We start from the raw sequence: 16,055 nt of genomic DNA on the forward strand, positions 1-16,055 counted from the left end.
TAAATATAAACAGAGGGAAGTATTAAAGATGTCTTTTTGATTTGTTTCTTTTTTTATGGTTCTAGCTAACATCTCACTTTGAAATTCATATTTAGTTTCTTTAAAGTTCAGTCTGAAAGCAGTTGTCTCCATTTTTAGCCATCATATAGTTAGTGAAAATTTTCCTGTTGAAACATTTTGGTCTTTTGCTTTCATTCATGAGGTTTTGTGGATTAATTCAAAGCCATTGCATCACATACAAAGGGTGATGCTGAATGAAGCATGTGTATAAAATACGAATTTTTCAATGTAGAAAGACTGTGGCTTAATGACTTTTTCAAGTGATGGTGAACTCTAGGTGTTATTTGTAGTCAGGTGACTCCTAGTGAGATAAAGTGGCATTGGGTTCTAAGGGAAAAGCCGATTTTGAAGTGGCATCTTGTGTTGATTCTGTGAGAGCCATTTTAGGTTTGAAATTATTCTCTTTACCATTTCTCTTTGACTTTGAATTTTGTACTATGTTTATGAAGTGATAATTACTTTAAAGTTCATCATTAAATGGAGTCTGTCACATGTTTCTACTCTATCTGCAGAGAAGTTGCCTTAGAGCATATGTATATTATTTTTCAGGTCAGTCTTTTATCGGTCTTATAAAGAGCAGGAATCTAAGAAAGGATTTGACCAAGAAGAGGTATTTGAAAAACCAACACGTGAAACATGCCAGGGTAAGAGGCTGATGTGTAAAAATTGTAGAATTCACTTCAATTTTATAAATCATTGAGTTTTTCTTCATGTTATTTAGGTCGCTGTATTTTAGATTGTACCACATGACTTGTGTTTCCCCAAATTTGAATATGTTCTATAAAATGTGAATTGGACCAAAATTATTTGTATTTGGTTCATAACATACTGTTAGTTGGGCATTGTATTATGGGGAAATTTGAGAAACATCAGAAGACAATGTTTTATTGATATATTCAGGCTTTAAAGTTCCCTTTTCCAATGTACATAGTGCCTCAGTTTTTCCATTTGCAGTCAGTATTTCACATGCTTCAAGTATTGAGACTGATATTTTTATGTGGCCATGGAATTTTGTCTTACTATTTTTTTAGTCATATACAAGCTATAACTTCCAAATTTTTAAAAAGAAGTAATGGGATAATATCTAACATTTAATGACTTCATAAAAAAAAATCATGTTGACACTTAAAAATCTGTACTTGTACAATGAATCCAAAGCTGGATGTATGTATGAGATGTTCCAGAGAACAGTATAGTTCTGGTCAAATTTAAAAATATGCTATAACTGTATTGAAAGTATTGTTACTTTGATGTGGTACTGAGCTTGGGTTTGGGAGGCATAACAATTCTTCAGGGTTAATATTATACCATGTACAGCTCAGGAAACTAATTGAGAATTACCTAAGATCACATAATAAGCCTATATCAAGTTGAAAACAGTTTGGCTTCCTTATTGCTGATCTATTTTATGTAATATTGTTTCAAAGTGAAGTAAATGTTTAGAATAGAGGTACCATATGAACACAGGACATTAGTGGTGGTGTTGGAAATTTCTGCCACCTTTTTGACTTGAAAATAAAATAATCTACATATGCTGTGTTGTATCTTTCACACATGGGACAATTTCAGAAGGATTTTTTTGTCTGTTTTGTAGGTATGAGGCATGCTATCTATGACAAGTTGGATGATGATGGTTTGATAGCTCCTGGTGTCCGTGTATCAGGAGATGACGTTATTATTGGCAAAACAGTAACTCTGCCTGAAAATGAAGATGAACTGGAGAGCACAAATAGACGTTACACCAAGAGAGACTGCAGCACTTTCCTCAGAACTAGTGAGACTGGTATTGTGGATCAAGTGATGGTGACCTTAAACCAGGAAGGATATAAATTTTGCAAAATAAGGGTGAGTACATTTTTATCTATGTAAGCAGAACAGAAAGTAAACTGGTAGTTATGGACTTAACTGAGGCTTGTTTTTATTTGACTTTAGGTACGCTCTGTTAGAATCCCACAGATTGGAGACAAATTTGCCAGTCGGCATGGTCAGAAGGGTACCTGTGGTATCCAGTACAGGCAAGAGGTAGCCGTTTTCTTTTCTTTCTTCCCCTGAGAGTTGGATGAAATTTGACTTTAAAAAATTTGCTTTTAAAAGTCAAACGGGAGGTAAAAATTAAGCTTTATATCAACACGAGTGAATATGTAAACAGGGATGTTAGGCAAATTTTAGGTCATATAAATAGAGATGGGGGGGTGGTCTTGATTTTTATTAAATAGCTAAAATGGGGTTTTCAGGACTTAAGAGTCAGCATATTTCTCCTTTCAGGATATGCCCTTCACCTGTGAGGGTATCACGCCTGATATCATCATAAACCCCCATGCCATCCCTTCTCGTATGACTATTGGTCACTTGATTGAATGTCTTCAAGGGAAGGTAAGGAATATCAGATATCTAAGATACCTAGCTTTGTCACTATCATCCTTGGCTTGAGAGAATAAGTCTATAACCTGCTGCCTTTCCTGATTTCAGTTTCAGAATTTTTAAGGTGTGGGGAGGCTATGATTAAGTCCTAAGTGAATTTTATTTACAAAATCATAATTAAATTTTCTCTATTCTAAAACTGATAAATTTGCAGAAGGAATGTTTTTAAAACTTTGTCAAAGTCTCATTCTACTTCATACATGTCTTTAAAGTTGAAAGCTTCAACTCTAAATCTATGATCCATTTGGTTTAAAGTAGTTTTGTTGTTGGGGAAATTGTTTTTTGTGTCGGTAAAGCTAAATGATTCTCACTAGAGGTCATGATTTTCAGCACCCTGAATATTAAGTAGGAAATCTTTCCTTATGATACTTTATGGAAAAGAGCCTTTTCATTAAATGTACATTTTAAAAATTACCTTAATTAAAGGATAGGGGAGCAGAATTTAAAGAAATAACTCTGTCTTTCCAAAGGTATCAGCTAACAAAGGTGAAATTGGTGATGCCACACCATTTAATGATGCTGTTAATGTGCAGAAGATTTCGAATTTGTTATCTGATTATGGTTACCATCTCAGAGGAAATGAGGTATGATGTCCCCAACATTAATGCTATCTCTACATTTTGATCTCTCAACTTGTGGAATGTATCTTTAAGTCTGTGCTTCAGGATTTCCTTGTCTGTTTCAGGTCCTGTACAACGGATTTACTGGTCGAAAAATCACATCTCAAATTTTTATTGGCCCCACTTATTACCAGCGTTTGAAGCATATGGTGGATGATAAGATTCATTCCCGTGCCAGAGGGCCTATTCAGATCCTTAACAGACAACCCATGGAGGGTAGATCTCGGTAGGAAGATACTTGCACTTTTTACTGTTAAAAATTTTTGTAAAGGTTTTAATGTAGGGAGAAATATGGGGTTAATACAAATGTTTCTGTATTCATTGTGTTGCATGACCTATTTGAAAAGGCAAGTGATGTCTTTGAGGCTTTTTTGGCTTAAATACCAAGCAGATAAACTGCTGGCTTGGCTACATATAAATAGTATTTAAAGTACTGAGAGCAGTTATCACTTGTGAGATTATGTTGTTAGTTTTTCTTAGTTTTAATATTTTATTTAATATTTAATTAATGATATATTATCATTATTAAATAAAATATTTAATATCTAATTCTTACATCTTTGTGAGCTATGTTGTTAGTGGTAGCTTTTTTTTCCCAGAAGAGGAATAAGGGTATAAAAACTTTTCAGTCCATCTTATTAATGACTTGTCATTTAGATGGACATCTTTTACCATTAATCCTGACAGTATCTTGATATAGATACTTATTACTGTTTTTCTTTGTCAGTGATGGTGGCCTGCGTTTTGGAGAAATGGAACGAGACTGTCAGATTGCTCATGGTGCAGCCCAGTTTCTAAGGGAAAGATTATTTGAAGCATCAGATCCATATCAAGTTCACGTATGCAATCTTTGTGGAATAATGGCAATAGCTAACACCAGGACACATACATATGAGTGCAGAGGCTGTCGTAATAAAACTCAGGTACATGCAGACTTTATGTGCAAGTTCTGTACAGTGAACCAGTTTACTTTGACCCTGTCTTAAGTATCAGCGGTATATTTAATTGTTTAATGTCACTAATTACAGTTTTCTTTTTTCTTTTCAGATTTCTTTGGTTCGAATGCCGTATGCTTGTAAACTCCTTTTCCAGGAATTGATGTCTATGAGCATTGCGCCTCGAATGATGAGTGTTTAGAAATTTAAAAAAAAAAAAAACTTTCAAGTAAATGTAAGCTAAATTATTTGTGAATACCACCATGCTGTGATTTGGTTCTATAATGCAGCATGTTTTAGCAGAAGTGGTATGCACTGAGTAAAAAAAAAATGAGGCCTCTCATATACAGTACTGTAAGTGCAAGGTTTTGTTTAATGACACCTTTTTTTTTTTGTAAATAGACAATAAAGTTTTGTAGTTAGACTTGGTGTATCATTTATTTCATACTATGTAGAGGGTATGTTTGCACACCAATGAATATAGTGTAAAGGGTTAGTGAATTAGATTAAAAGAAACTTGTTATTGGACAAAAGTAGCTGTAGTTTTTCCATGACTGCTTTAAACTATGCATCCTGATAAAAGACTGCAGGATTTCACTGGTCCGCAACTTCATCTGGTTTAAAAAAGAAAACATAAAAATCAGATATGAATACTAACAACAGCAAGACAGAAGCAAACATGCACAGTTGAATGACCTTTCATTTCCACTTTACTTAAAGTTCTTGGAATGATCAGATATAAAGAGTGGAAACCTGATCTACAAATCACCAAGTAAAGAGATGTTGTACCAAATGTATGTAAGATCATAATGCAAGTTTTGGGGCTCTGTAGGAACTGAAAATCATTTCTACTCTATAATGTATAATTTCTGACAAGGAAGATAGTCTTGTTGATAGGATGGTCTGTATGTAATTGTAGAACTCTTGATTAACCAAGCAGATCTTTATTGCCATTTCTTTTCCTATTGCAGTTAAGTGATCCTTTAAGTGGCACAATCTGGAAAAGGCTGAAAAGCAGGATTCCATTATTCCTATTCTAGGGTTAAGTAAAGGTCTTTTCAGACTTTGCTAGGCTAAGGAATATAGCAAATGTTAACTAGCTACCTTAGTGTTATGGAAACCATTTTGTCTGTATAGGCATACCTTGTAGAGGCTATTTGTGACAAAGGTGGGGGGGGGGGATTAGCTACTATTTCATGAAAAATAAGTGTATTCCCTACTGATAAGAAAATAAGGTGTAGGGGCGGCCAGGTGACTCAGTGAGTAAGGGCACCGGCTCCCGTGTCAGGATGACCTGGCATTCAAATCCAGGCTCACATACTTAGCACCATACCCAGAAATAACTGTCCGTGTAACCTTGAGCAAGTTACTTAACCCCGATTGCTTTAAAAAAAAAAAAAAGAAAAAAGAAGGTGTGTACAATTTTAGGGAAAAGCAAGACCCTCATTACTGCAGGTTCCTCTGAGGTTCTTTCTAGAAGAGAATTAGTCGCAATATATAGTCTAGAACTATATTCTGTAGGTGTTTTTCCTCTTATATGCTTTCATTCCTCCATATTGGTTTTTCCCTCAAAGGACAGAGGATATACCCTGGGGGCAGGGGAATTGTGGGGTGTGTTGGAAATCAACCACTAATAACTTACCTGCTTAATAAATATGGAAAATGCTATGCTAAGAAGATACAAACTTGTAGGAAAAAATATTTAAAAAATCAATTCAGTTATTTGAATCACAAATGTCAATAATCTATTAAAGTGTCTGCTATGTATCCATATGCTGGGGATACAAATTGTAACTGTCCTGCCCTGAAGTACATGTAATAATAGGGGAGGCAACATGTGCATATAAAAGTAGATGCAAAGGGGGAGGAAGATCAGGAAGGAGGTCTTCATCTAGAAGGGGAGGTTTGACTTGACAAAGAGCGTGTGGAGGTGATTCATGTGTAAGGAGATTGGAAAGGCAGGGCTGGGTCAAGTTGTGAAGGGTTTTAAATACTAAATGAAAGAGTTTGTATTATATTTTCAGGTAATAGGGAGTCACTGCACATTAGGCAAAAATTCACTCTAGTGGTTGTATGGGTGGAGAGGAGAAAAACAGTGGTATGGTGAAAAGAACTGCTAAGATCTGGCAATTGGTTTGAAGGAGAGGGGAGCTGAAGATGAAAGATTGCAAATCTGAGTGACCAGAGGACAGCTGTTACCCTACTGTTACCACTAATAAGGTACTTGAGAATGGAAGGTGAGCAGAGGAAGGTATCTAAGTAATTCTTAGGGTATTTAGTTACCCATACATCAAAATGTACACATTAGAACCACCACATAGTGGGTGTTAGGAAAGCTGTTAATGAATCACCATTACCTGTTACTACATATCATCTGATCCTCTTTTATTAGCAGAAGCACTTAAATCAACTGGCTTGAGAATTCCATACCTTTTTTGGTTGGTATTTCGTGTAAGGAATCAACCACTGTAATTTTTGCTGAAGCAGTGGCCTGTCCTTGGGAATTCGATGCGTGGCACTCATATTCCCCAGCATCTTCCTTACTCAGAGGAGACACCTGTCAAAGAAAAAGCCATTTGAGGTTCCCCAAAGTGGGCTTTTATTTCCCGTTTTTGTTATACATCCATGCAGCCACTATTTCATTGTTTTTGTTGACTCTTTTAAAACTCTTGCAGTTTATTAAAATGATGAATAGACTAAGTTCATCACTAAATGGATATAAATGTAAAAGAAGCTGGCCCAATCAGAGATGTAGGGATATAAAGATAAATTAATGGATAGCTTGAGTAATAGCCTCAAGAAGACTTCCAGCACATTTGAGTTGATTATAGAGTAATTAGCATGAGAAGGCATAGACAATTAAGGACTATAATCTGGGTCAGTTTCCATCCTGATAGAAATTTTGTGTGTGTGTGTGTGTGTGTGTGTGTGTGTGTGTGTGTGTGTGTGTGTGTGTGTGTAAATATTGACATTCTTGAAATGTAGTTTCAGGGAATTAAGTCTAAAGGGCAGAACAGGAACCAAAGGATAAAAATTATACAGAAGCAAAATTTTGGCTCCATATAATAACAAAGACTTGCTTAGCAATTTGAGAAAGTGGAAGAGGCTTTTGGGAGGTTATTCAAATCAAAGCTAGACAGTGATCATTTACAGTGTAATAGAGGGTATTCTAAAAATACATTTTTAGTGTTGAGTAATCTGTTACTCCTCCACAAACATCTTATCCTGATGCTTTGTTGTGTTGTGAAAATATGCCTGGATTCATGAGGTTTCTGCCAGGTTTGACATGCTGAGGCTCACAATCCAGACCTGGAGACATCCCATGCCTGCATGTTAAGATGTGGCCCAGTTAAGCAGGGAGAGATTCATCACCAGTATTGGTGGCTATTAGGTGATGATTTCTTTGGCCAACCCAGTGAAAAAAGATGGCTTTTCATCTTGATGCAGCTTCCTACTTTTGTAGTGGTAGAAAAGGAAATACAGAATGCCAGGAATCAGGGTTGTTTTTTTTGGTTTTGTTTTGTTTTAAAGAATCAGTTTTTAAACTATCTACTAACATGAGTTTAACTAGTAGTACTCCAAATATGAATGCCTTTTCTAATACCTAGAGACTGAAGGAATGAACCATATAAATATGGTTCTCATGAGAAATGAAACTAGAATAGGAAACGGTTTCAGTTACATGGGAAGATAGCTCAGGTTCTCCTTGGAGAGTCAAAGGAGCTGGTGAAGCTGGTGAAGTTGCTATCGTGCACCCAAAGACAATAAGAAAGTCCCTATTTTGTGAGACACAGTCATCTTGTGCTGAAATACACATGACAAAGAGAAGCAAAAAGGCTACCATGAAGACAACTGTCATACACTGCAAAAGATGAGGGAGAGAAATTTAATGACAAATTTGATAAGATTCAAACAAGTCAATGTATTAAATAATACTCATTATATTCATTACAAATGTAGGCACAAGATAGGATGATGAAAAATATAGTTGTGTTGCATGACCCTGAAGACATAAAGATTGTGCATACTTTCATGAGAGTTGGAAAGCACTGGACATAACAAACATGGATCATCATAGAAAATAAAATTATATCTTAAGAGGAAGTGACTATTGTGGGAGTTTCTGAATTGGTTGTATTTCAGATTTTGACTTCTTAAAGCAATGGTCAAAATCAACACCAAATTAAACCAAATAAAGAGAAGAAAAAGCATACATCAGTACCTTAAGGACCTATGATTTCATTGCTGTGGGGAGGGACTCCATCCACATGGCTGAAATCCTGCCTATATCTTACAGTCTTTTAAGAACTGCTAGAGACTCAGAGATTAAGTTACTTGCCCAGGTGACATGCCTAGTGTGAGAGGCAGGAATTGAATGCAAGTTTTCCTGATTCTCAAGCCCATAAAGGGTACTGGAAGAGACCTTAAAGGCCAACAAGTTTAATAATAATAGCTAATATTTACATAGCACTTTGAAATTTGCAAAGCACTTTATAAATATTAACTCATTTTATCTTCACCAACAACCTTGGGAAGTAGATGCTATTATTATTATTCTCGATTTGCAGATGAGGAAACTGAGGCAGACATAGGTCAGCTGACTTGCTCAAGGTCACATAACTAGTACGTGTCTGAGGCTGGATTTCAGCTTAGGTCTTCCTGACTCCAGGTCCATTGCTCTCATCAACTGCCAGTTAACTAAGAAATTGAGCTTCATTATTTTGAAGAATGAGGAAACTGAAGCATGGAACAATTAAATGACTAGACCAGGGTGTCACAGTGAGGAAAAATTTGAACACTTGCCTTCACACCTCCAAGTCCAGTGCCTTGTCCCCTGCCATTCTGACTCTCAGGGAATGTGGATGGGACAGGAATGAACTTGGGTGTTCCACTGGGCATGTGAAAATTTTGTCACTGAACCACTTGTGAAATAGTATCTAAAGCATTTTCTGTATCATGCTACCTCTCAAGAAAATAATTTGGCATTCAAATAAAACAGCTTCATTTTGGCCTATTCAAATAAATTATTGATGTTGAAAAATGGTAAACATACTGATTCCCCCCCATCCCCTTAAGGAGGTATCACCTAGGTAAAGCAACTGCCATAAGGGGGATGGATGCTAAAAGAACCTAGAAGTGCATCCTCGTTACAGCACACACTTGATCTCACTTGATCGCCACATGGAGAAACTGCAAATATAGGAAACACATTTGCAAAATAACAAAGAAGGGCAGTGCAAAATAATGAGTACTAAGAGCAAGGAAGTATTAGAAAATTGGGTTGGTAGAAAGCTTGACATGAGACCCAATTACACTTAATCATTTAATTTACATTTACAGCTGGAAGGCAACAGACAAATGAATGGGATCAATCTGTCAGCACTACTGTAACTTTTTTAAAATTAATGATAGTGGAACCATCACTCCCAACTCTTGATGTGCTAAATAGGGAAACTAAAAAGCGAAGTAACAGTTGGACTTGGTACCCCTAGAGGAAATCATTCTAGAGGGGACAATTTTCAGAAGTACGGAGGGATCAAGTCTTGATATATATGAAGAAGCAGATGATACTAAATGACTAGGAAAAAAATCATGGACAATAACTACTGACCCACATGCCTACCTCTTTGTTTCTAGAAAGCCCTTATTATTACCTACATATTTTTTCAAGGATATGCCCAAAATATGAGACTATAACAAGCAAACCTTCCCAAATAATTCTGTACAGAAGACATCTTCAAATTAGGATTTACGGGAGCCCATGGAAACAAGTGTCACAGGATGAGAAGGCAAGGGTTTGGGATTTGTACCACTGGAGGGAGTACTTATATTAGTGAGATCACAAATAGACTGGTTACATGGAGGATCTTTTAACACTTAAAATGGCACCACTCTTACTCATTTATTATTCCCAAGCATTTAGTAAAACTTTCATCTTCTTGTACTTCCTTCTGGAACACTTTCTTTTTTTTTTTTTTTTAAGCAATCGGGGTTAAGTAACTTGCTCAAGGTTACATGGCCAGTTATTATTTCTGGGTGTGGTGCCGAGTATCTGAGCCCGGATTTTGATCCAGGTCATCCTGACACTGGAGCCAGTGCTCTTACTCGCTGAGCCACCTGGCCACCCCTAAGCAATTGGGGTTAAGTAACTTGCTCAAGGTTACACGGCCAGGTGTTTCTGGGTGGGTGCTAAGTGTCTGAACCTGGGATTCGATCTCCAGGTCTTCTCAACACTGGAGCCGGTGCTCTTACTCGCTGTGCTACCTGGCCGCCCCTGGAACACTAACTTTCTAGTCAATCACAAAGTGTTAGAGGTTCAGAGAACCTTAGAAATGATCTCATTTTAAGTTTAGTTAAGGAATTTGAGTTAAGGAAAATGAAGGGACTGTCCAGTTACATAAGTGGCAATGACGGGCACATTCCAGAATCTAGGTCTCCTATGTTCCAGGTTACTCAATCCTGGATGGATGATCCAGATCAGGGCCATTCAAAAGAAACATGAAAATATCTTAGATTTTGTTCTTCAGATAATACCAGCTAACATTTATAGAACTGTTACTATGTGCCAGGTATTGTGTGAAAGCACTTTAGAATCATTTGAAAATAACCTCACAATAACCCTGGGGGGTGGGTGCTATTATTATCCCCATTTTACAGGTGAGGAAACAGGGACAGCGATTAAGTGATTTTCCTCAGGGTCTCCCATCTAGTAAATGTCTGAGACTGAATTTGAACTTGGGTCTTCCCAGTGCCTCTCTTCACTATGCCACATAGCTGCTCCCTTCTGTTTTCTCTTCATCCTTAAGAATTACATTTTTTGTCTGTGTTGAGTACTCACCAGCACCCAGCCTGTCACTTCATGCTTTTCTGGGCCACCTCGAGTTTGGATGGCCAGGTTATCACGGTCTCCAGGCAGGAGTTCTGTTCTTTGAACTCCATAATGACCTCTTTTTACCTGGGAAGAGGAAAAAGTTAGGATCTCAGATCTCTGCAGTTAATGAGCTTTTCACTTTGAAGTGTCCACATTCCTAGAATTACACAGATTGTGCACTGGATTTTCTGGTTGGATTATAACTCAGCCTTCCCAGTACCCTTTCTGGTGACTGTTGAGCAAAAAGTTACATATAGGCGTCTTCTCATTCCTATTCTCCCCCCAAATTTATTTTTTCTTTTAAAGGTAGGAAGTTAGGGAGAATGGGGATCATCATATATTCCTATTGGCTGCAGGCTCCCCCCAACCCTGCCCCATTTACTTATATCCTCATATCTCTTCTACTTGTTTTCTGTCAGTAAAGGGAAACAGGTTCAGCCCACCAACCTGTCATCCCAAGGGCTGAGAACTAAGGCAACCTGATACGCCCTTCATTCTGACTTGATCTTTACAACCACATGCATGGGTGTGTCCACCTAAGGTCCAAATTTGGGTAATTACAGGCACAGCTTTATCAGTGGAAAATAATATTAAAGTCAAAGGCCTCCAACTTTTCCTGTGCCTAGAAACCAATAAAGTACATTCTGATGTAACTGCAGACCTGTCATAAGAAACTTATATCTTGCCATCATTTTTCCTCTATTAACAGAGCTGGTCACTTCCCTCCTATACCTGGTATGATCTATGGTTCAACAGGGGAAGGGTAGAAAAAGAAACAAAGTCAGAGACCACTTTCCCAGGTTTTTGTTTTTAACAGAAGAGTAGTGTCTATAGATTTAAGTAAGCTAGAAGCCAGAGCTGACTAAAGGACACATGATGTACCTTTTAAGAGGCAAGTGGAAAAAGCTGAAGCTGTCAGTACCTTCGAGGGCAATTCTGCCTGGTGAGCATATTATATAGTAGACTGGAAATGAGGCTTATTGAAACAAAGATTAAGCTTAAAAAAAAGAGGGGGTAGGAGCAGATAGAAATCTATAAACCAGGGTTGTCCAACAGTCACTTCTCATCAAAAGCAAACTCATTAGTAACTTTCTGGTGAAGTGATGCTCTATAAGGGAGACCAGGTAGTTTGCAATCTTCTGAGACTGGCCTTTGGCAAGGAACAAACTCTCACTAAATGCCATTGCCTGGCATTATCTTGAAAAAGAGGGGGGAAAGTAGTTCTGGGGGCACTGTTGTCCTAGATGCTAGATGCAGTGATGGATTCAGTAGTAGGCTGCCTAGGGATTAATAAATTCCATGGGCTCAATGGTTTCAGAATGAATATTTTTTAAAAGCATATGGTAGTGATGATGGTGAAATAGAATCATATACCTGCAGGGAATCTGAAAGCTCCCAAATCCCCAAATATCTGTTGATGCAAGATGAAAAATTGACTAGAGTTAATATCTGATGTTTTAGAATTCTAGATATTTCTTTACTACAAGCATCCCTTCTTACATACCAGGGGTGAGTACAAGACTTTGAGTCCTCAGTTCAAAGTATATTCTTGGAAACTTTATGGTTTGTGGGTTTCATGAAAAGATACTACAGAGATGTTTATAGCAATACAAATAATAAATTCTTGCAATAACACTTGGCAAATTCATATCACTACTAAATGCATAATATAATAGTTGTTGTTCAGTTGTTTTCAGTTGTGTCTGACCCTTTGTGACCCCGTCTGCGATATTCTTTGCGAAGATACTGGCATGATTTGCCATTTCCTTCTCTAGCTCATTTTACAAATGAGGGTTAAGTGACTTGTCCAGGATAACCCAGCAAATAAGTGTTGGAGGACAAGACTTGAACTCAGGAAGATGAGTCTTCCCGATTCCAAGCCTGGCATTTAATCCATTACACCACCTAACTGCCCCTATTTAGGGGACCTTAAGGGCCATATAGTCCAACTCCCTCATTTTGTTTTTATTTAATCGTCTTACTCTTTGCAACCCTGTTTGAGGTTTTCTTGGCAAATATGCTGGAGTGATCTGCCATTTCCTTCTCCAGTTTAATTTACAAATGAGGAAACTTAGGCAAACAGGGTTAAGTGACTTGCCCAGGGTCACACAGCTAGTAAGTGTCTGAGGATTTAGATTTGAACTTGGGTCTTCCTGACTGCAGGACCAGAGTACTACCTAGCTGCTGCAACCTCAAGTATCTCTGAGAATGGGGCCCTGGAGTGGGCTCAGGGCCCTGTATATAGTTGTGCTCTTGGTTAGGAGGCTTGGGAGGTAGCAGGACCTGGTTTTTGGGGACTAGGTTCCTGGTTCTGAAAGGGGCTGTTTCAGATAGGGAGAAGGGGGGTAGTGGCCGAGAAGATGGGAAGATGACCAGATATGACCAGATACACCCTTAGGTGGTGGTGGTGGTGAGGTGTGTTCTTCATCTCCTTACGCTATCCAGTGAGTTTTCTGGGGGGGAAGTGACAAAGACGCCCCACGTGTCTTGTGAATAGTGCAGAGCTGAAAGAGCCCTGGGCTTGGGTACTTGATTCCTACACTCCCTGACGGTAACAGTTACTACTAGCTCTTGCTTCTTGCTAGTTACTGATGCTGCTTGCACTCCTACCTGCCTGCCTAAGCTTAGCCAAGAATTAGGCAGCCTACACAGGGCACAGAAAATAGGAAGGAGAGCAGGGAAGTCGGGGAGGTTGTCAGTACGCTGTTCCTCTGCCTGCATCCTAACGTTTCCCTTATGGATACTGACTTGCCCCCTCGAGCTGAAAGCTGGTACCTATCATTGGTCCTTGCTGGACCCCAGGCTAGGAGAGACCACTGTGAGACATGTGATATAGTCACTGCCCTGAGAGGAAGCTAACGTTGGCTTGCACTGGACTGGGTTCAAGTTCCAGTTTGGCTAAGCAGGTCATTTTGCATCCCTAGGCCTGAGTCTCTTCATCTATAAAATAAGGGAACTGGATGAAATTATATTTACAACCCTTTTCAGTTCTTAACAATCTTTGAATAGAGTTAACAGGATCACAGATTTAGGACTGGAAAGGGCTTAAGAGATCGTCTAATATAGCTCTATCATTTTAAAGATAGTGAGGAGTAGGAGAATGGAGAGTCAGGGGTTCGAACCCATCTTCTCTGATTCCAACTTTGGCACCCTATCCGCTGTACCAGCTGCCTTCAACTGAGTCTGTACCCACACCACTCCAACAGAACAGCCTGTTTCCCTTCCTGCTATATGTGTGTCAGGCTCAGGCTGGAGGGGGGTAGGTGAGACAGGGAGTGGGAGGCACAAGAATTCCCAACTCTTGCAGGAGTGATTTATTTAACATGTGACTTGGCTCTTTGTCTAACTGCCAGAAATTATAGCAGAAGTGCAGCTGTTACGGGCTTTTCTTTTTCAAGGAACTAATATTAATTATCCTGATTATTACTGTTCATCTCCAACTCAGCATCCAAGGAGCAGTACCAATGTTCACTTCCAGGCTGAGAACAGGGGAGCTATGGGCTACATTTTTGCCACCTCTAATCCTCTTAATCCCATGTGTTCACCCTTTATGGTTTCAAAGCCACTCAGAAATATAGGAAGAAGCAAGAAACCAAAATTCCAGATCCTGCTGTTCTGGAGAGAGCTAACAGAATGACAGGAAGAGTTTGTTGGTAACTGCACTGAAGACAGTCTGGTCCTGGCGGCTACTGGGGTAAAACAAAGTACAAAAGAGGATGCCTAGCAGTGCTGCGGATCTTAATCTTTTGACTATCGGGGCAATGCTGTATGACTCTCTGAAGTGAGAGGATAATGGTAGGGTATTTTCTGAAGAGTTGTTTTTCCAATTGTGGAAATGGACTTGTGCTAATCAGTCCCTGTGTTGACCAATGGTCCAGGTCCCCAAGAAGATTGGCTGGGATTAGCGGTGTGATTGAAAGTGTGGAATCACAAGGCTGCTGTTTGTTTTTGTTTTCTAAGAGGACCCATGACATCCCAGGGTGATGTCTTGTCACGTGTGAATTGGATTTAAGTGAGAGGCACAGGTGCACCAAGTCCTCAGTCTCACTCTCTCTTCCAGAGTCATTGAAGTATAGTGGCAAGACAAAAGTCAGAATGACTGGTAATGGCCTGGCGTGCAGTGGCCGACTGTGACATCTGTGACATCTGTGACACCGAGTCCTATGCATTCTACAGCGCCTGCTCCAGCCATCTGCCCATTCCATCTGGGGAAGGCTTCAGTGCTTCAATGCTAACTTACCAGTGGATCTGTGGCCTTTGGTTACCTTCAGCCTGGCTGACCTCTGCCTAGACTAGCTTCCAAGGGGGTGGCTGCTGTTCGTGCTACAACTTCTAGGAACCATCGGTACCAGGTGGACACCAAAGGTGGATGGACAGCCCTGAAAAGGGCTCAACAAATCCTCACACCAGAGGTGTTAGCCCGTCTAGAAAAATATAGCTCAGTGCCATAAGACTTCAGTGTCAATGCAACAGCACAAAGGATGGAAAGGGGTGGGGAATATTTTGGAGGTGATGAAAATGTCTTATGAATTTTTGGGGAAAAGTTGATCTCTACAGTTATTCATCTTAGAGGAATAACAAAAGATGGAATGCAAAGTTTAATTTTAGCTTATGACAGTTCTTTATGAAATGCAAAAATATAAATTTAGGACATTATCTGGAATTCCATGCCACCGACCTTATTCCAGATGAGAACTGGGGTTGGAATTCCTATAACTTCACAACTTAAATATACTTGGGCTCCACTGACATTCCAGATGTCCTTAGGGGGTGTCACAATAGAAGGACCTGTGAAAGAGAGAGAGAGAGAAAAAAAACTCATATACATCTTAAAAGTAGTCAATATCAATTTCTATAGTGTAAAATACTTGACTGGTATGTAATTAAGTTCTTCACTTTGTTAACTGCTTTTGACAAATTTTACATTCCCTCTCCCACCACTGGCTTCTTCTGCCTTCAGCATACTTTGGTGGGCTGTTCTGGGAATACAAATTAATTTAACTATTAGGCTGAGACTAATCATCGGTAAATTTGATGTTTCAAAATATTATACACATTCAAACCCCCCAAATTGTAATTCTTAAATTATCAGCTAATTTATTTAATTTGTCTTCCTTTCTATCAGTGTGGTAAATACTTCAATCCATC

General features: G+C 38.8%; 2 protein-coding genes across 3 annotated transcripts in view; one reads left to right on the forward strand and one right to left on the reverse strand.

The window, feature by feature from the left end:
• POLR2B (RNA polymerase II subunit B) overlaps window positions 1-4,460 on the forward strand; it is a 29,565-nt gene extending 25,105 nt beyond the window's left edge. The window contains exons 18-25 of the mRNA XM_069105293.1: window positions 610-704; window positions 1,655-1,905; window positions 1,993-2,082; window positions 2,326-2,433; window positions 2,952-3,065; window positions 3,167-3,327; window positions 3,829-4,024; window positions 4,149-4,460. Of these exons, the coding sequence (XP_068961394.1) occupies window positions 610-704; window positions 1,655-1,905; window positions 1,993-2,082; window positions 2,326-2,433; window positions 2,952-3,065; window positions 3,167-3,327; window positions 3,829-4,024; window positions 4,149-4,238 (1,105 nt within the window). The 3' untranslated portion in view covers window positions 4,239-4,460. The remainder of the gene's footprint in view (window positions 1-609; window positions 705-1,654; window positions 1,906-1,992; window positions 2,083-2,325; window positions 2,434-2,951; window positions 3,066-3,166; window positions 3,328-3,828; window positions 4,025-4,148) is intronic.
• Window positions 4,448-16,055, reverse strand: part of IGFBP7 (insulin like growth factor binding protein 7) — an 85,175-nt gene continuing 73,567 nt past the window's right edge. The window contains exons 2-5 of one of the 2 annotated variants that reach the window (XM_069105295.1): window positions 15,586-15,695; window positions 10,875-10,991; window positions 6,467-6,593; window positions 4,448-4,650 (exon numbers count right to left, since the gene is read on the reverse strand). In XM_069105295.1, the coding sequence (XP_068961396.1) occupies window positions 4,631-4,650; window positions 6,467-6,593; window positions 10,875-10,991; window positions 15,586-15,695 (374 nt within the window). In that variant the 3' untranslated portion in view covers window positions 4,448-4,630. The remainder of the gene's footprint in view (window positions 4,651-6,466; window positions 6,594-10,874; window positions 10,992-15,585; window positions 15,696-16,055) is intronic. The other variant, XM_069105296.1, reaches the window with a different exon arrangement.

The sequence above is a fragment of the Petaurus breviceps genome, unplaced genomic scaffold (genome assembly GCF_028583685.1).
Source record: "Petaurus breviceps papuanus isolate PSGF00001 unplaced genomic scaffold, PetGlider_PUasm1.0 76, whole genome shotgun sequence".
In the NCBI taxonomy this organism is placed as follows: Eukaryota; Metazoa; Chordata; class Mammalia; order Diprotodontia; family Petauridae; genus Petaurus; species Petaurus breviceps.